Raw genomic sequence first — 21,316 nt, forward strand, 5'->3', positions numbered from 1 at the left:
TTATGTTGTGTCTTTAAAAAAAAAAAAAAAGATTTATTTATTTATTTTTGTACATGAGTGGTCTGTCTTCATGAATGTCAGAAGAGGATATCAAATCCCTTTACAGATGGTTGTAAGCATCATATGATTGCTGGGAATTGAACTCAGGACCTCTGAAAGAGCAGCTAGTGCTCTTAACCACTGAGCCATCTTCTCCAGCCCATGTTGTATCTTAAGTAATAGGGTCTTACTATATAGTTACATGGCAGCCAAGAACAATATCACTAACAGGAAAATATCCCATATATGGTACCAAGATTTTCATTTGATAATCCATATCTTCTATGGAGAGAAGTGTTGTGTATCCATGTAGGGTACTGCCATCCAAACTCCTTTATAAAAAATTGTATCTTAAAAATTAATCTGATGAAGCAGTGGTTCCCCTTAAAACTTTTCCGTATACTCTTAAGTCTTGGTTAACCAACTGTCTTGGTGAGTGTTCTATTGCTGTAAAGAGATGCCATGACATCTCTACGACTCTCATAAATTAAAAAAAAAAAAAAGCATTTCACTGAGGCTGGCTTACAGTTTCAGAAGTTTAGTCCATTATCATCATGGTGGGAAGCATGGCAGCATGCAGGCAGACATGGTGCTGGAGACGTAGCTGGATGTCTGCATGTCCAGGCAACAGGACAAGACAGACAGACACTGGGCCTGGTTTAGGATTTTGAAACCACCAGGTGCCCCCCTAGTGACACACTTCTTCCAACAAGGTCACACCTTTTAATCTCTGAACCTATGAGGGTCATTCTTATTCAAACCACCATATCGGCCTTCCACCATGTTTATCCCTCCATTCACCTGCTCTGATCCCTGCTTAAACCTTTACTCCTCAGTATCTGCCCTCTCCTACTAGAATATTATATATACTGACCCTCCCTCCGTCTCATGCGCTCTTCCTAGCTTCCTGATTTCTACAGATACTCCATATTAAACATACAAATCTAAAAAAAATTTAAATGTTCTCTCTCATATGTGGTCATTTGAGATTTGGGGAATTATTTGAAAATATTAGTCTAAAATGTCTGTCCATTTACATCCTTTTTTTTCTTTAAAAACCCTGTCTTCCTCAGCATTAAAAGAGAAATACTTCCCTTGGTTAAATCACTCTGTCAAGATGTGGAATATGAAGTTCGGTCTTGTATGTGTCGACAGTTAGAAAATATAGCTCAGGGCATTGGGTAAGTGTGTTTCCAAGTCCTTATGCCACATAGTCTTATTTCCAGATTGTGACACAATCATATCCTGCACATGTATTTCATGAAGTATGCTATTCTTTTTTTTAAATACGCTTTTTCCAAATGATCAAAGCAGGCCTCTCCTAACGTGTCTATAGTAAAGGAGATAAAAGGAGATTTCTTTAGCATGGCAGTAGATATTCAATTAATATCAGTTTCTTTCTTTCTCATCCTTGTTTTTCAGTTATAGTTCTAAGCAACCAGATCTAAAAAGGGACCATGTCCCAGCAGAAACCATACCTGGATGACCATATTTTGGCCATATTTTTCGGTGTTTTAAGTGAATTTGCTGTCATTGAAGCCTTGTTGTGACTCTATGCAATTACATTACAGGCTTTTTGTGCTCCTGGATTTGTGACTCCTCTTGTCCTTTGGGGGGCATACTGTTCAGGAAGTAGAAACATAGGACAGGCATTCTACTTCCTGCTTAAAAACAGATCCCAGGTCAGGGTACAAGTATAATAGTAAAGGAAATCTCTAAAAACCATCTAGGGGAAATGATTTTTGTTGTAAGGATTCTAAAGTAGGTGGAGAGACATTGGTGTGTCTTAATTTTAGTAGACACTACATTGATTACCATGTCTGTCATAGTTTTTCACAGTTAAGGACAGTGGGCCTATGGAAGTGATGCCTTTGAAGGCTATAGGATGTCACTAACAGACACAGGGCATAGCCATGTACCTTGTGCTATGTCTGCTAACCACTTCTTGGGTTTTGGTATCAAAACTATTTTCCTGATAGGTCTTCTGAAGCTTTGTGACTTTTGTTGGATCACTGTGGGCTATAATTAACCCAGTGTCACCTAGCCCTGTGCTTAGGAGTCAGAATCAGAACTGGATTGGACAATGTACTAATTCACATTCTAAAGATGTGGAATAACTGTTTATTTACTTTTTTTTTTAACCACCTGACTTTTTTTTTTTCTGCTAAAAAAAATGGGAAGGCCAAGTATCTTAGCTACTATTTATTGCTGTGAAGTGACACCATGACCAAGGCAACTTATAAAGGAGGCATTTGATTGGGGGCTGCCTTACTGTTTTAGAGGGTTAGTTCTTAGTCACTATGGTGGTAAGAAGATAAGCATGGCTCTGGAGCAGTAGTTGAGAGCTTTATATACCAATCAGCAGGAAGAGAGGGAAGGAGGGAGAGAGACACAGAGAGACAGAGACAGAGAAAGATTGGGCCTCATATGGCCCTTTTAACAGTCAAAGCCCACCCCTAGGGACACACCTTCTCAAACAAAGCCACACCTATCACAACAAGCAAGGCCATACCTCCTAAGCAGTTCCAACTGGGACCAAGCATTAAAATGTATTCAAACTACCACAGGAATTAGTGCTCCCTAAGTTAATTTAAGATTTTTTTCTTAAGGATTAATTTATGAAACTAAAATTACAGAGAATATACTCAACCTCAGTAGGTTAGAATCCACGTAAACCAATTTGCTTGACCATATATAGGTACATTTATTTAGTGTTGAGTTTTTTCTATTACAAATATGTTTATAGGACTTTCCATGGTGTGGTGACTGAAAAGTAATGGTACTGTATTGCTAGTTGTGTCAGCTTTCCATTATTATTTTGGGTCATTGTTTGGATGTTTTAACTTGTAGTAAGGCTGTTCTCTTACTTTGGGCCTCTAGTGGGCAGCACGCATGGTGCAGAGTGTGGTATAGCTAAGGCATCCACTCTTGCCAGGAAACAAAAATGAAGAAGAGGCTGCCTGCTTCTAGGGCGTGTCTTCAGTGTCTGGAAAACTCTCTTAAAGTTCCCATCCCTGCTTATAATAATCAATTAAAACACTGTTTTGGGCTCTAATGAAAATAGAAAATTAATTATATACTTGACATTTAAAATTATTTAAATGGTTGAGGAACTAATGAAGAGGTATTCTTGAGACAAAAAGCTGTAAGAATAAAAGTTTAAATAAAGTTAAGATTAAGAAACATTTTAAAAATTAAAATGAGATAGAAAATTTTCAATGACTAGTGAATAATTTTTCACAATCCTTCTTTTGAGTTCAAAGAGAAAGATAAATGTATGGATTATTTAGAGATATGCTATTAGATATGTGATGGGGCTATGTGCTGCCTGTCCAGCTAAGGGTTATGAAATGCCCCGTCATACAACAAAGTCAGTAATTACAGACAGCATAGAAGAAGACTAAAGAACCTCATTCAAATGAGGAAACTGAGGCAACAATCGAACAATCTTCTGCTGAAGATTTGTTTGTTTGTTTGTTTGTTTGTTTATTTATTTATTTATTTTTTACAGAGTTCTCATTATGTAGACTTTGTTGGCCTGGAGTTTGCTATGTAGATCAGGCTGGCCTCAAACTCACAGATTCACCTGCCTCTGCCTCGCCAGTGTTAAGATTAAAGGTGTGTGCTATCCCTCCCAGTGCATGCTCTCTCTCTTTTGCTATTCATTTGTTAATTAATTTTTTTTTCTTTTCTTTTTGGAGGCAGGGTGTCACTGTGCAGCCCTAGCTAGCATGGAATTTACTTTATTGACCAGACTGGCTTTGAATTCACAGAGCATCCATCTACTCTGCTATTGAGTTTTTTGTTTTTTGATTTTAATTCTGTCAATATAGTATGCTGGGTATAATTTATGCTCTCTTCTGTATTGTGTGTAAGAAAGCTGGTGAAGAGTGTTTATGACTAAGTTCTATAAAAGTGTTTTGCATGCTTTATTATTTTAAATTGAATATCCAGTGCTGTCTACCATCCTTCTGTGTGGAAACTAATTATTGTAATGTCATGCTTCAGATAATTAGAGAAATAACATGCCCAAAATTGAGATGAAATAATTTTGCTTGAATTTCTTCAAATACTGATGATAATTTTTTCTTAGTTAGCTGGATCATTTCCTAAAATTTCTTTAAAATATAAAATGATATAATTTATAAAATTTAATATAACATTCTAGTCATTAATATTTTTGTAGTTAGTGGTAGTTTATAGGAGAAATTAGAATTGACCTAATTGTTAGGAAATTATCAGTAGTATTTCTTTACATAAATATTTTATATTCTTTGAGAATTTCATACGATGTATTTTTATCCATAGTCTCTGCCAACCCCCCATAGCTCCTCCTGTGTCCACCTGTATTTCTTATCCTCCTTTCCGGGTGGCACGCAAGGGGACCAGAGCCGGCACAGGACCAGCTGGGTGGGTGAGGTGTCATTAGACTCTTGTGCGGGTTTGCTGATCTGACTCACTTTGTTCTGCTGCTTCTTGTGCAGGATAGAACTGACCAAGAGTGTGGTGCTCCCTGAATTAATAGAACTCTCCAGGGATGAGAGTGGCAGTGTGCGCCTTGCTGCCTTTGAAACCTTGGTTAACATGCTTGACATGTTTGATACAGGTAAATCTCTGCATAAATCATCTTTAGTTTTATGTTACTAATAAGGAACAAAGGCTGGTTCAGGATTTGCTGTCAAGCTTAGAGTTTTATGGTTCTTTCTCTTTGACATTTCCTGGGCTTCTGCTCTAATTCTCCTGGAATTCCATGCTGCTGTGTGTTTCCTACTTCTCATTTCTCTCTTCAGAACTTAGCTGAGAGGTGTAGAAGTTATAGAATTTGATGTAGGAAATAGCCCTTAACTTCCTCAGCTAACTGATGTTAAATCCCAGCTAATATGTCTAACTGGTTTTAACATGATTATAACATACCTAAATAAGCTTGCTTGCTTTCTTTCTTTCTTTCTTTCTTTCTTTCTTTCTTTCTTTCTTCCTTCCTTCCTTTCTTTCTTTCATTCTAAATTCAGATTACATCTCAGTTGTTATCCTCTCACTTGTATCTTCCCATTCCCCCCTCCCTCCCTCTTTCACCCTATTACCCTCCCCTAGGTCTGTGACAGAAAGAGACTTCCTCCCCCACCATATGATTACCGCCTATCAGGTCTCATCTGGGTAGCCTGCTTCCCCTTCCTCTGCGTGCCACCAGGCCTCCCCACCAAGGGGAAGTGGTCAGATAGGGGGCACCAGAGTTCATGTCAGTCAGTCCCCACTCTCTACACAACTGTGGAGAATGTGCTGTCCATTGGCTAGATCTGAATAGGGGTTCTAGGTTCATGAGTTCTTTCTTACTAATATTTTAATGCCAGAGATCTGGAATTAAAATGCCACTGGAGGAGAAATTTGGAGTAGATAATTCAATGGGGATGCGTAAGAAAGTATTTGCTGTTCTTATGCCACCAAGGCACAGAGCAGCTGGCTGCTCTACTAAGCATGTACCAGACCTAGATTGGTGCTGGTGCCTGGCTCTGGACAAGTAGTTCACGCGTGGCTATTAGCCCAGGACAAGGTAGCACAGGGAGGCCTAAATGTTAGGACTGAGGTGTGGAAGCCTGCTGTGGAATTGGAGGCTTGAGTTCACTAGGACTATCAACATGTGGTCTTAAATAGAGGGTGCCTCTGAAAGATTGTTGTGGTATAGACAATAATTTTGATAAATATTTCAGAATGATCATTGAGGTAATATGACAAACCACAGGCTTATTTGCTGGTTTGTTCTTCAATTTCTAAGGCCATTTTTATTCTTCGTATAGTGAACTTTCTCCCACTCCATCTAATGCTTGTTTCATTAAGCAGTCATTATTGTATGGATTTCATTTAAAACGACGGAAGATAAGGCCCTGAATTGCGAGGCTAATAGCAGTCATAATAGTGACAACAGAAGAGTCATTCTGCTGTTGTAACTTTTTACCCCAAAGTACTGATACACATCTCTCTGATAGCTTAATCAAACTGTGAGAATTTTCAAGAATATCTGGAAGCGAGACTTATATGTTGCTAACATATCAGAAGCATATGACCTAAGTAGATGTACTTAAAGAGTTGATCAACCTTTAAAGAGCCATCTAAGGAGTAAAAACAGTGAAATTAAGTATAAATTAGGTTATGTTTCAAGTTGACTTTGGAAAAAAATAAAGTTACAGCATGGGAGGAGTGTAAGAGAGAATTAGAAGGTTTCTGGGTCTGCCATCCATCTACTTAAATTGAAAATGTTAAAACTCTTCTGGTTACTTAGACTCAAGGCCCCAGTCATCGCATTGTCTCAATTGTAATGCCCTCTACTCATTCTGTGGCTCCTGTATAAGTCAAACTTACATTTTCTGGTGCTTTTACCCCTTGTGACCAGTCCCCTCTGGTGTCAGGTGTTCCATCACTGTTAGTCTAACATAGACACTTTTCTTCTGGAGGGTGTATGTGCCTCAGTTTCCGTGTGGGAATGTGAGGAACTGGCTCTAAACTATATATTGTTTTGTTTTTGTTTTCCAGATGACAGAAGTCAAACTATACTCCCCTTAGTGAAATCATTCTGTGAAAAATCTTTCAAAGCAGACGAATCAATTCTTATTTCTTTATCTTTTCATTTAGGAAAGCTATGCCATGGACTCTATGGTACGTTGCACAGGAGTTGCAAGCCTAGCTGCTTTTCTCCTTTGCCTCTGATCATTTCATTCAGCTCTTTATGCATAGCCCTTGTTCTCAAGAGTGTAAGTCTTAGGAAAACTTAGAACTTTGGTAACATAACTTAGAAATGACGTTTCCACGGTTGGAACCTTATCTGAAAGAGTCAAGCCAACAGAGCCCTTGGAATTTCTGAGCATTTTGTATATGTAAGCTGGAGTGTGCTGATAGAAGGCCAGGCATGCTAACTGTTCGTATGTAGTGAGAATAACTGTGAAAGCCATTTTTCAAATGATGAATATTGCATGTGAGTAGTTCAGCTTGGGATGTAAATCAGTGCCCAGGAGTCATGCTACTTGAGTGATTTTCTTAGCTTACTGTAATCATGGAAGAATTAAGCTCTTACCTAGAACAGTAATATACTTGACATGGATTGCAGACATCAAGAAATGTTTTACAGTATCCCCCAAATCCCTGGCTCTGAGAGAGTTGGTGAATGCAGAACCATGTTGTCGGTGAATAGCATTTCTGATCACGCTCACAGCTTCCAGGTTAGGTTCTTTAGCCCCTCCTCTATAGACACACGCATTTTTTTCCCTGCGTAGACTTTAAAATATGTACCATAAATAAGCATCAATATTATAAGAATGATCCTGATGATGCTGGTATCTTAGTTTTTTTCCAAGGCTGTGGAACTAATATAGACATAATTCTTGCTTATATTAGTTCATATTTTTAAAGTTAAAATGAAAATATTACCTTATTTTTATTTTTTAAATTTTTATTCTTCTCTCATACATTGTATCCCAACCACCTTTTCCCTTCCTCCACTCCTCCTTGTCCCTTTCCCCCACCTCCCCTGAACTGCAGATCAACTCTGCTTCTGTTCACCTTAAAAAAAAAAAAGAACTGGCCTCCCAGGGATATCCACCAACCATGGCCTAAAATGATGCAGTAAGAGAAACTCTCATAACTTATTGAAGTAAGCACAAGGTGAAACAATCTGGCCTGTTAGCTTTCTTCAGAGCAGTCCTCTGCTCATTGCTGCATCACGAACCCTCTGTAGCCATTCTGCTTTAACATTTTGTTCTAGATATGTTATTATGCACTTTGAGTATTTATTTGTTTCTTTATTTATTTATTTTGCAATTGAAGTGTTGGACATGGGCTTTACATTTGTTTTAGGAATTTTTACTCCAGATCAGCACTTGAGATTTTTGGAGTTTTATAAGAAACTTTGTACACTGGGTTTGCAACAAGAAAATGGCCACAATGAAAACCAGATTCCATCCCAAATCGTAGAGCAGGAGAAAAAATATACTTCGGTACGAAAGAACTGTGCTTACAACTTTCCGGTAATAAAATACTTGTTTATGTTTATTGGCTGTTTTGATTCTGACGTGGAAATACTTGCTTACGCTCATTGACTGTTTTGATTATGATGTCGATATATGAGTGGAATGCATTAAGCTATGGACATCTCTGACACTTCCTGTTTAGCACGGCATCTAAATGTAAGGGAAGCAGTAAACAAATGCTGGTGCAACTTAAATCTTTCTGTATCTAAATCAGAATTGCATGCATTGGGTTTATAAACATTGTTCTTTTATTAAGTATGCTTAACAGAGTGTGATTTCAGCTTTAGCGAGGTGACTGCATTAGGCATTGATGCATGTTTTTCTCTCCTTCCCATTCGCCTCCTTCCACCTCCACTAGGCCATGATTGTTTTTGTTGATCCTAAAAACTTCCACATGGAACTCTATTCTACATTCTTCTGCCTCTGTCATGACCCTGAAGTACCAGTCAGATACACTATTGCTATTTGCTTTTATGAAGTAAGTCTAAGAATGAATTCCATGGTGCACATGTTGATTTCTGTCTGTGTATATTAGATGGTGCTTTAATATTCTGTATACTGTGTCTACAGACTTGTTATAGGTTAGAGATCCCATCTCTTTCATGTTATAGTTTTAAGTCTTATGTTTGAATGCCCATAATTCTCTTTTTAGTGTGATTACAAAATCCACTTACATAAATACATTATATTCATTTAATCATTAACCTATTTTTTTCAGCATATGTAAACTAGATACTTACGTTAAGCCAGACATTATGATAGCTATAATTTTATATGCTTTGTCTTATTTATACTTTGCCCTTATGTTTAAGTGGCTTTAGGGTAAATGAAAAATTGAATAACAAATTATTTATATTTATTTCTTTTACTGCAAGTAAAACTTTATGACCATAGATTTTAGCTTCAGCTGTATAACTTTCCACAAATTATGTACAAAAGTAAACTTAAACTTTTATGGAGAAACTAATTATCATTTCCTCCTTGAAGTTGAAATTATAGGCTTGCTTCTCATAAAATGGCAGTACAAAACATCTGTTTATAACTGTTCATTACTTGTCTCATTGCTGTGATGAAATACTGGACAAAGGTAACTTAAGAAGGAAGGTTTTACTTCAGCTGTCAGTTCCGGAGTACAGTGTACTGTGGTGGGGAAGACGCGGTGGGCAGGAGCAGAAGGCGGCTGGCCACTTTGAGTCCACAGTCAGGAAGCAGAGAATTGAATGCTGCTACTCAACTCACATTTTTGTTTAGTCAGGATCCCAGGTCATGGAACAGTGCTGTCCTAGTTTGATTTTCTATTGCTCTAATAAGTACCATAACTAGAAGCGTGTGAGAGAAGGTTTAATAAAGGCTTACACATCCAGACCATAGCCTGTCATTGAGGGAAGTCAGGGCAGGAGCTCAAGGAGGTCTTTGCGCAGAAGCTGGAGGGATGCTGCGCTGCATGCCTGCTCTGTGGCTCTCAGATAACTGTCCTATGCAGTTCAGGCCCACCTGCCTGGGCCCTTCCTTATCAATTGTCAAGCATGTCAAGGCTCCACAGCCGTAGCTACAGGCCCATCTGATCTGGCAGTTCCTCAGCTGAGGTTCCTCTTCCCAGGTGACTCTATGTTGAGGAAGTTTACAACTGAAGCTAAGACAGGGTGGGTCTTCCCATCTGAGTTACTCCAATCTAAAAATTCCCTCACAGATATATTCTGAAGCTTGTTTGCTAGATCCTGTCACATTAACCTTCACAATATAAAAGTCAATTCAAAATAGTCACACAACAGCCTCTTTATAATTGATGTGATAAAATATTTTCTTTCCTTATAAATTGTAAATTCTTACTGCCAGCAGGAATATTTCATCATCTTGCTTGCACTGTACCCCATGTCAAAGCACTATATATTAGCTGAGAGAATGCAGGCTATGAAAGCATCATGATAAATGCTACTTGAGATTCTTTTGGCTGTTGAATCATATCCTGTGCTTCTTTTTAAAAAGCACCTTTCTGGGGGTAGGGAGATGGCTCGGTTGGTAAAGTGCTTGCCTGAGCGTGAGGATTAGAGTTCAGATCCCATGTAAATCTTGGTGGGCATGGCAACCTGCCTGCAAACCATGAGAAGCAGAGATAAGGCATCTTCAGAGCTGGCTAGCTCAATTTGGAGCCCTAGGTGTAAGTGAGAGACCTTTGATATATGAAGTGGAAATGGATCAAGGAAGGTACCCATCATCGACTTCATGGGCCCACATACATGTGAATATGCATACACACATGCATATTCCCGAACACATGTAAACATGAATAGCAATGAAATAAAAATGTAGAGAATATTATTTTCTGACATGGATGAACTATAGTACAAAATCTAGGAAATATTTCTCTTAAATGGCAGTTATTTAAAGTGATCCCAGTGCTACACAGCTGCTTCATCTCTGTAGACTGACCCACAAAAGCTTACTTTTGGAGGAGGAAAGGGTGAAGGTCCTTCCCAGTGGAGCCTGCAGGTTATTCATTCATTTAGGTTGATTCCTGTGCATTCTTCAGAGAAGATGGCACAGGAGTGGAGTCTGAGAATGCAGTATCTGTGCAAGCATTAGTTTCTTTTCTCTCCCTTGTTTAGTCTTTGATTTTATTATATTTTGTAGCAGACAAAACAGTGCACACACTATTCCCCTCTCCCCCGGCATTTCTGGAATAGGAGTCACTTGGAGATGGCTGTTCTGTGTATTTTATGGATGTCTTGTTTTCATAGTCTCACAGTCATACCTAATGTGTGTAGGCTAAGAGTAATGCTCAGCTCCCTAAAGCAGAGGGCTTATTTTACTTTGCTCTTTAAATAATGAAAATTCACCATTGCATTTACAGGTTTTCTAATCTAGTATTAATACTAGATTTGATAATTACTATATGATAACTATATTATTTTTTGAAAATACCATTTGAAAAAGTTTTCAACAACTTAAAAACAATTCAAAGTGAAAGATTTTAAAGTGCTTTCTTTCTTCAGGCATCTTCTGATCCCCAACCCCTGTAAACAAAACTTGACTCAAGCCCAGGATAGTATATCTTCTTTTTCTGCCCTTTTACAAGTTAAAATACAACCTGGTGAGCTCATCTCTGTGGGCTCTGAGTTTGTTTAGAGGAACGAAAACAAAAACATTGATCTGGACTGGCTCAGACCCTGTCAGTTCTTCTCAGACTGAGGACGGTCTCTGATAGGGAGGAGGAAAACCGTCTTGCCTGGCAGGGAGTTACTACACCCCAGCATCACTAGAGGCCTTCAGTTCTGTTCTGTCTTTGAGACACTTGAGTAGGAATAGATGCTCACATGCCTTGGGGATTCCTTAAGACCCCTTTGATAGGTTAAGACTTTAGGAGTGTGAAGTAGAGGCATCTGTGGGTTGTTATGGGCCGATGCAGAAGCTCCAGCTCTGGTCATCCCATCCTTTCCACTTTCCCTCCCCACTTAAGCAACCTCATCCTGTGGCCACACATAGTAACCTATTAGGAAAACAGATCTATGCAACTAAGTTTAATAGAAATTATTTTCATATTTATGTCATAACTTATTTTTGTTTTAGAAATATTTAATAAGAATGTAGTTCAAATATGTATCTTAACATTATGTAGTCTCAAATCTGAGAGATTTTATTGTTGTATTTTAGGTATCTAAACTTCTGAATTCTGGAGTATATTTAATACACAAAGAACTGATAACATTATTACAAGATGAATCAATGGAGGTAATATAAGTTCCCACTCTGATATTTACTTCTCTCATAGTAAGCCAAACTATATCAGTGCCTGTTTCACTGTCATTGGGAAAATCTTAGAAGTTAGGACTTCTAGATGGAAGTATATATTGTTTATTAAAGAAAATTAAGAAGTGCCAACAAGTAGACAAAAGAGATGCTTCAATTAAATCACAGTTGATATTTCGTTACATTTTTGGTTTTCTAGTCAGTGTTGCATTTTTTTATTAGAGCTTTATTCACAATAATAATCGGATCACATTTTGGATTTTTGCTCAGCATTTTTTTGAGATTATATTTTACCTTATATATAGACTCGTGAAGATATTAAAATTCTTCCATCTGATCCTGTATTTGGCACATCCTAGTCACTAAAGTGACTTATTAGTTTGGGAGACTTAGGTCATCACATGGTACCTGAGGGTATAACCTGATGTAGACTCCTTTTCAAAGTTGGAAGGCAGTTTTGAGTATATTTGGCTTTCTCCAGTTTAGACCAGTGGAAGCTACACCAAAAGTGTTGTATAAATTGAATTGTGGAGTTAACTAATTTAGAAGACAGATAATAACTATTATAAACAGAATCATTATCTCTTTAAAAGGTACTAGATGCTCTTATAAATCACCTCCCAGAAATCTTGGAACTTATGTCTACTGGTGGAGAAAGCAGTGTTCAAGAAAATAAGGTAAATCCCATCTTTCAGGAAGGTTGGAGGCTTGTCACCTTATTCTGCAAGGTGGTTATGAGGAAACAGTGGAAGGATGTGTGAGAAACATTACAATAGTGCTGTCCATTGGCCAGTGGCCCACCCTCTGTGCATTTGTCAGGAGCCAGGATGGCAGGTAGTACATCCCCAGCTGGCTTTAAATTTTACATGAGGGGTCTAGAGAGATGGCTTAGCAGCTAAGAGCTCTACTCATCTTATAAGGACCTGGGTTTATTTTTGAGACATTGCACAGTCACCAGTAACTTGTCTCCAAAAGAACCTAATATTTTCTTATGGCCCTCCTTTGACACTGCACTCCAGTGCACCACCACATTACTACACACACGCACGCAAACAGTAAAAATAAATGTGTATGAACCCAAATTAGTTATGCTATAACAAGGAAAGGCGGGTTGCTTCCTAGTGCTCAGCCATATTTGGCAGCATTACCATGGGATAACTGACAGTTAATTGGAAACCTCTTAAGCTCTCATTTTCTGTCCCATTATTAGAGAAAGGACTCATATTTTCAGTATTAATGACTAGTATAAGTTAACAAATAAGACAAAGGGTAGGAATTAGGAGGTTAAGCTTGCCTAGAGTGAAATGTAAGGAATTTTGTGCAAGTTAGAATAGTTACCCTGGTAAACAACCTGATAATCAACTTGATAGAAAGAATAGTAAGTCCAGACCTAAAAGATTTTATTTTCTGGTACCACAAATCTTATTCAAGCTTTGTTTTAAACGTCTGATTCTGCCTGACAATTACCTCCCAGTTTCAACTGAGATGCCTTCTAAACTCCAAAGTCTTTCCCTGGTGTATGTTTATACTACAGATTGTAGTTGAGGACTGAGTCCCCACTAGCTCTTTCCTTGTGTCTCTTTCCAGATGTCCTCCCTGCCAGACTTGATTCCTGCACTTACGGCTGCTGAGCAGCGAGCTGCAGCCTCTCTGAAGTGGAGGACCCATGAGAAGCTGCTACAGAAATATGCCTGTCTGCCTCACATCATATCTAGCGACCAGATTTATTACCGTTTCTTACAAAGAATGTTCACCATCATGATGACAAATGTGAGCCCTGAATTTCCCCTGATTGTTTTGAAATGGGGGATAATTTTGTCATTACTGAATTCTTTACCTTTTCAAGGCACAAGAATATCAATTCCTATCAGCGTGGAAGGGTAGCATTTCCTCAGGTCCCCCAGGAGGGGAGTCAAGTCTCCTCTGCTTCTTTGATTTGCCCTTTAGTCTTACACCAGTAAGCTGTAGGGAGGTGTTAGCAGGATTTATTTTATGAATATTCTTTGCCCACTGCCAGAGGGCTGTGGATAGCTCACATCAGACTATTGTGGTGTTTTAAGAAGCAGTATATGGATAGTTCAGTCTGCCATCCGATTATTATTACTGAGCTGAAGATGACATTGAACCTTTGGCCCTCCTGCCTCTATCTTCCCAATGCTAGAATTATAGGTGTGTGGCAACATACTTCGTTTATGTGGTGCTGGGGATTGAACTTATGGTCGCATGCATGCTAGGCAAATACTCAACCTACTGAGCTACATCTCCCACGCCTTTCCTCGGACTTGTTACAATTCTTATGGGGAGAAAGGTTGACAGGACTCAGTAATGTCAACTGCAGAAGAGCTTCTGTTCTGTTTCTCTGATGCACCCATAGGTCAGCATCTCCCCAGAGGTCCCTCTTAGTCTGAGAACTGCTCCTTTTACAGTGTCTTTGGACAGTTGCACTGAAAGCGTGGAAGCCTTAGTGTAGATAGCCCTTGGCTCAAGGATGAGGAGTAACAACCTGCTCTCCATACAGCTGTATTAGAAGCTCATGAAGTTGTTCACCTTTTGTGAAAACTTCCAGAGAGGACTGTTTTGACTACCATCCACTGTACATACATGATGGCATCCTATTCAAGTTTTTTGTGTGTTTGTTTTTTTAAGCTGCAGCTACTGCGGATAAAAAGGTCATAGGTTCAATATTCTGTGCAAGGCGAAACAAACAAACAAACAAAAACCTTTGATTTGTTTCTATTTTTAATTGGAATAAAGTATCTTTTTGTTAATTAGTTTCTTTATAAAATTTTTTTCTTTTTTTATTATATTCTTTTTTACATATGCATTTATATTATTATATATAAATAAGATAAACTACATACAGCAAGAAGAACCATGAAACAATCAGGAATTATATAAATGTTACATTCATAGTGATTTGGTCACTTGTATTTGGCAAACTTGAGGTAAACATCTTTCCTATCTTGTTTGGGTCTAAATTTCTGAATGAAAATCAATATCTATCATATCTCATCTCTATCAACTTATACCATCTATCTAGACCTAAAAACATCTTAACCCCTAAAAAACTAAGCTTAATTATAAGACTAAACCATCTGGTCTTCAACCATCAGAGACTTGAGAAGGAGTAAAATTAATTACCTGATATACATGGAGAGCAGGTTAGTAGCTTCCCAAATGATAAAGTGACAGAGACAGTTTGCTGCATGAGCAGTCACCCAAAAATCTCCATAACATTGGAGCATTGTCTTCAGCCTTCTGGCCCAATATATCTGACAGATATTATTTGTGAGGCAGGAACTACTAAGGACTTGCTTACCCTGTCTTGGCAGAGTGTGGCCGTTGACTCTGCCTGCATCCAAGCTTGTCCATTTTTAGGAAGAATTCTGTCTGTGACAGAAAAGAGGACATTTTGCTCAGTGGCTGGTTTGCCACATTTGAAGCCATCTCCATGAAGAGATTCTTTGATGAACAGAAGTATCTTAACTTTTCATAAAAGGGAAATGAGGGATCCAAGAGTCATCTCTAAAATTCAAAATAAGTTTTAGCTTCAAAGATTTAGAAAGGGGGAAATATATTATTGGTATTATTCAGCTTTAAAAAATGAGAAGTGCACTATATTACCCACCACCAACAAGCTCATCACACATAGCAATAGAAATCTGAGGAATCAAAGACTATGCTATAGACATAGTAATCTTAAAAAGTGATTTGACAATAATAACTCATTGTCACTTTTATATTTATTTATTTAATTTATATGCAAGTGTGTGTATGTATGAGGGCATATGGGTACAACAACACACGTGTAATAGTCAGAGGACAACTCAAGGATGATGTTCTGAGGCCCTTACCAGTGATCTCTGTCTCAAATGAATATTTGCTTTGCATTATAAAGTAGATTACATGAGGCATAAATTAAGCATATTTTCACACATCTTGTACATATGCATTTGAAACTCTGTCAAACGATACCAAATTAAAGAAGAGAGGGATGGGCTTTTATTTAGTCCACTCTCTGAAATTCATTTAAGGTCTATTGTATTTCTGATTCTGCATAGCTCTTAAATTTTCAGTTCTGAACCTTCCTTTTGTATCTAACAGTTAACAATATCACACAGCATAGTGCCCAGTAGAATGGATGAAGTCAGCCAGCACCACTGTCTCGACACTACACAGCTGTAGAGATTCCCACTATGGTAGTCTGGATTTTAGGTGATGGATATTGTAATGTTATTGAGTAAGACAGGATGGTGTACATGACATACATGAACATGACATGCAATGGACAGTACACTTGGCGTAGAGGTTTTCCTTTAAGGTGTTACGGGGAGGACAGAGGATTAGGAATATTGGTAATGCTGCCCTTCTGCTCTGCCTTATGCCACTCTCTAATATAAACACCCTTGTGTGGCATTCTGGGACCTTTACCTCTGCGTTGACAACTGTGACAGCTTTTAGGTAGGCATAGGAAACGGAGCTTCCTCAGCCCTGGACAGTGAATAGCACTGCACCTCCTGGGCACAGATATTTAGTCTCCAGGTCCAGCCCCTAAATTCTTCAGCAGTGTATCCGAGCATGGATATCTAAACTTCTGTTTTAGAAGTAGCACAGTTTTGGTGATGTGACTGACATGCGGCTTGCTCCTGGAAATGTTTGTTGACTATGTAGAAATAATTAATACTCTGCTGGCTGAAAGGATGGGTGCCTGAGGAGCATGCCATTTAAATTGAGTGAAGGAGATTACAGTCAGACATGGATGATTTGGATGTGACTATGAAATTGAACTAGCTTGTGATAAGATATCTTCTTTACTGGACTGACATTAACTTTGGGTAATAGAGATCCCTGAAGAAGGGCTAGAAAGGTAGTGAACTCTTCTCATTTGGCCAAGAGCTTGGTTTTGATTTGATGGGGGCTGATTGTTGGGTCTGTATCTTAGGGTAGTGTGATTGTCTTTTCTGTTTCATTTCTTTAAGAATGTCTTACCTGTCCAAAGAGCAGCTGCACGAACTCTATGCATTTTTCTACGATACAATCGTAAACAAGAGCAGAGACATGAAGTCATTCAGAAATTAATTGAACGTAAGTAATAATTTTAGGGAAAAGAGTCAACCTTAATTACATCTTCAAAGCATTGTATGTCAGTTTTTAGAGATAAATTAGGCTGATGGTGGTAAATATCTTGTGTGTACTTTTATTTGAATTTTGTAAATTTCATAGATGAAAATAGTATTTAACTGGAACTTTATTTTGTGAATTGTAACACTTGAGAAATTAAAATATATAAACATGTTGAAAGACTTAATTCCTACCTTGATTAAATAGCATTTGGAACTAAAGCATAAATAGAATATTTTAAAATATAGTAATATATAATACTGTACACAGTATTAATTGAGTGAACAAAATGTGGGCTTATAATTTTTTTCTTGAATGGTATTGACATGACATATTAATGTGAATCTAGTGACCCATAATGATTTAGGAAGTAGGTTAACACATGCAAATTTATTGTTATTTGTTAGGAGATAAAAATCATAGTAAAATCTTTAAAGTGTTAATTCTGGTAGCAAATATATACATTTGTTTAGTGAGTTAATTAGTTAGTTACCTGGCTTTGATTGACTACAGTTATGCTTAAATGCTTTTTAACAAGACTATTGCCTAGCATAGACAAAGAAGAGGACTTTCTGACTATTCAAATTTCCATTTTAACCACAAACCACCACTTCAGGGAAAAATACTTTTGTGAAATTTTATTTAAGAAAAATTATGCTCAGTATATTTTGATTTTTTATTTCATGGTTTTTTTTTTTTTTTTTTTAGTTCTTTTTTCATTTTGCGTTAGTAGGGACTTACATTTAGAGTAAGTTTCATTTTAAAAGATTCTGTTTGGTTTTAAGTATTAAGAACTTTGCCTTCTTGGGGGCTGGAGAGATGGCTCTTCCAAAGGTCATGAGTTCACATCCCAACAACCACATGGTGGCTCACAACCATCTATAACGAGACCTGGTGCTCTCTTCTGGTGTGTAGGCAGAATGCTGTATACACAATAAATAAATAAATCTTGAAAAGAAACACAGGATGGGTGAAGTTGATGCACTTAAAAAAAAAGAACTTTGCCTTCTCATTTATGTAAAAATGAGAAAATTATGCTTTAAATAATGATTTAAAGTACTATCAGTATGACATTACCCACACCAGACACTTAAGGAAATAAAAAGAGAATAGTAAGTTAGTTTTAGACTTGGAGGGTTTGTAGACTGCATTTGAGTTGGTTTAAGTGTGTGCATACCATCTTATTGTTTTCAGATTTAAAAAGATTCTGTCTGCGGAGTCCTCAGCATGTAGGCAGTGGTCAAACACAGAGGTCCTAGTCACTCAGGCATCACAGTCCATCCATCAGTGCTTACTGAATTTTATGCAGTATTAATAAACCTTTACTAGTTTTTGACATGTAAATATTATAGTCTACAAATCGAGGGTATAAAATGGCTATTTTTCTCTTGCCTATTTGTTAAATAAATTGCAGATAGAATGAAACTTTGCATACTTTTTGGTGTTTGGCTTTGGAATCTATAATTTCATGTAGGAAATATGAGGTTGTGGTATTTTTGTTGTTTGTAGAGTTGGGCCAAGGAAAAAGCTATTGGAATAGACTTCGTTTTTTGGATACCTGTGAATTTATCATAGAGATCTTTTCCAGATCATTTTTCTGCAAATATTTCTTTCTACCTGTTATTGAACTAACCCATGACCCAGTAGCAAATGTGAGGTATGTATCACTCTGCAAGGTTTGAAAACGCTGCATTTCTCGTATGTCCACTGTGGTAAATGTTTGCAGACCCTGTTTCTTAGTTAATTAAACCAAGCAAGGAATTGATGCTTACTCTCAGAGTCTTGGTAGTTACTGCTGGAGGTTGACAGTCACACATTTATGGAATATAGCATGATAATTTAATAATATGGATATTACATATATCAATTAAATCAGGGTGGTTAGTGTTTTCATTTCTTCAAACATTTGTTATTTTTATATGTCCAGAGCCTTCACACTGGTCTTCTAGGTATTTATAAAATATATAATGAGCTGCTATGAACTGTTATCACCCACTGTGTTGCAAAAACTACAAGATATTCCTCCTACATCGACTGAATTTTGGTACCTTTTGCCTCCCTTCTTCCAGCCACCCTTCTACTTGCTCATGCCACCATTCCACTATCCACTGTTTTAGCGTCCACATCTAAGTAGGAACATGCAATGATTATCTTTCTGTGCCTGGCTTATTTCACTTTATGTAATGCTTTCCTGGTTGATCTGTGTTGTGGCAGGGTTCTATTCTTTGTTAGAATTGAGTAACATTTCAGTGTGCGTATGTACCTTATTTTCCTTACTCAGTTGTCTTTTGATGGGCATCTCAGTTGGCTTCATAGCCTGGTTAGTAATAGTCATGGGATAAAATCTCACTGCCTTAATTGGTATCTCACATCTTTTGTCCTGCCAGGTTGAGCAAGCACAAGTCAAAGCCAGCCTACCAGGCTGACTGAGTAAATATTATAATATGATAAGAGCCTTAAAAGTATTGCTTATTAAAAGCTGTAGTTCCTAATTTCAGGAAATTCTTAATCTGTGGGCCCATGAGTCTGTGTTTTCTAGATATGCTTTGGGTAATAAAGAGTGATTAATGCTTTATGTGCTTCTCAAGTGAGTATTTTAACATTTGATTTACTGAGTTTAGACACCATCAAGCCTGGGAAAATCCTGTTGGTATTTAGCGGAGCCTTTTCTCCAGAGGGGCCCGGAGGGTTCTTAGCTAGTGTCCCTAGCATCCTTGCTGAGCAGTGAATGAGATGGGGGCCATTGGTGCAGCATTGAGAATCTCAGAGAAGAGCTTCTTCACCTCTTCAGATGCACAGAATCCAGGGCTGCCATGTAGGAAAAGCTCTCGGTGAAGGTCTGCAGAGACATCATCCCGGCGACCCTTGTCATGGGACTTGGCTGTCTCAAGGTTTGCCAAAGAATTGCAAAGCATTAACCTGGAGAGCACATGATGAGCGGATGACTCCAGCAGCTGTGAGACAGACAACTGCCTAGCATCCCTCCCAGAACCAGCCTAAAGAGAGGCAGAGCATCTCACTGGCAGCCTTCCTTCCCTGGAAGCTGCTCTTTACTCTTGGGTCTCTGCTCACCTCCCTGGCATTCTGTAGCCTCCTTGCTTCTTCTTTGCCCAGCTGCTCTAGGCAGTGGTGATGCCTTATGCTTCCCATTTCTCCTCTCCTCTTACTGCCCTTATTATACTGCTTAAACTATCATCTTCATGTATTCCTGCCTTAATCTCTTACAGGAACATCTACATGGACAGCAGGCTTACAGAGCCAGCTGCAGATTTGTAATTCCCATTGAATATCCAATGGGCATCCCAGACTTGATCTGTCTAGCATTCATGCTGAGTTGGCTTTGTCTGCGTCTTTTCCTTCTGCAGTTGTCTGCATCTTCACACTGCCCAGGCCAGAACCTAACCCATCTGCAGTCCCTGAGGCCACTCTGCTGCTCACAAAAGACATGCAAAGTGCAGACATCTTTCTGGGAACCTCTGTTGCTTCCTCTGCCCTAAAGTGCCATATAGGCTCTTGCTTGAGGTTTCTCTACTGCTTCTCTTCCCTCCTTAACCACTTATGGTCTAATCTCAAAACATCATATGATAATTAGGAAAGTTGATTACTTTACTCCTCTGCTCATACCTTCCATTGCATTTGAAATAGAAGCCAGGCTCCATATAATGGCCCATAGGGCCCTCCATGGGCTGGGTCCTTGTCACCACCGAGGTCTCCTACTAAGCTCGTGTTTGCTATATTTTACCTCAAGGCTAGTTTGCTAATTCAGAGTATCACTAGGCAAGTCCTCCGTGTTGGCCATAATGCTTTTTCAAACACTTGAATGACCTGCTCCCTGATTTTCTTTGTCTTTCCTTAAATATCATCCATTCAGTGAAAACATCACTGACTTCCCTAGCACCACCTTCCAGACCAACTCACCACTTCCTGGGAGACATTTTCTCTATCCATGCATTCTGTCTTTCATGCCCATACAATACTGCAAGCCCCCGAGAAACAGAGGATTTTGTTGGTTTGATTCAATATTGTGTCCTTCCAAAATAATGAATGCTGTATAAAAAACAGGCGCTCTACACATACTTGTTGCATGGGCAGATGAACTCTGAGGTTCTCTAAAGCGTGCCCTTTTTCAGTGGCACACTCCTGTTACTCTTAGTTATTAAACTTGCTCTGACTACAGAATGAAGCTCTGCTACCTGCTGCCCAAAGTGAAATCAGCTCTGAAGATTCCTGCAGACATGCATCTCCTCCAGCAGTTGGAAATGTGTGTGAGAAAGCTCCTGTGTCAAGAAAAGGATAAAGATGTCCTGGCTATTGTGAAAAAAGTAAGTGTCTCTCCTGCTGAGACAATGTGTTTCACCGCATGGCAGTGTTAACCTCAGCTTCCCCACCTCAGC

The 21,316-nt window shown here is 38.4% G+C and overlaps 1 protein-coding gene across 1 annotated transcript in view; it reads left to right on the forward strand.

Moving 5' to 3' along the window:
• The window catches only part of Ppp4r4 (protein phosphatase 4 regulatory subunit 4), a 91,386-nt gene that overhangs the window by 57,331 nt on the left and 12,739 nt on the right, over positions 1-21,316 (forward strand). Inside the window, exons 7-17 of the mRNA XM_051150869.1 lie at positions 1,113-1,220; positions 4,524-4,645; positions 6,565-6,687; positions 7,882-8,051; positions 8,413-8,532; positions 11,706-11,783; positions 12,395-12,478; positions 13,389-13,571; positions 16,781-16,886; positions 18,432-18,579; positions 21,100-21,244. Coding sequence (XP_051006826.1) covers positions 1,113-1,220; positions 4,524-4,645; positions 6,565-6,687; positions 7,882-8,051; positions 8,413-8,532; positions 11,706-11,783; positions 12,395-12,478; positions 13,389-13,571; positions 16,781-16,886; positions 18,432-18,579; positions 21,100-21,244 — 1,387 coding nt within the window. The remainder of the gene's footprint in view (positions 1-1,112; positions 1,221-4,523; positions 4,646-6,564; positions 6,688-7,881; positions 8,052-8,412; positions 8,533-11,705; positions 11,784-12,394; positions 12,479-13,388; positions 13,572-16,780; positions 16,887-18,431; positions 18,580-21,099; positions 21,245-21,316) is intronic.

This window comes from Acomys russatus, chromosome 1, assembly GCF_903995435.1.
Source record: "Acomys russatus chromosome 1, mAcoRus1.1, whole genome shotgun sequence".
Lineage (NCBI taxonomy): Eukaryota > Metazoa > Chordata > Mammalia > Rodentia > Muridae > Acomys > Acomys russatus.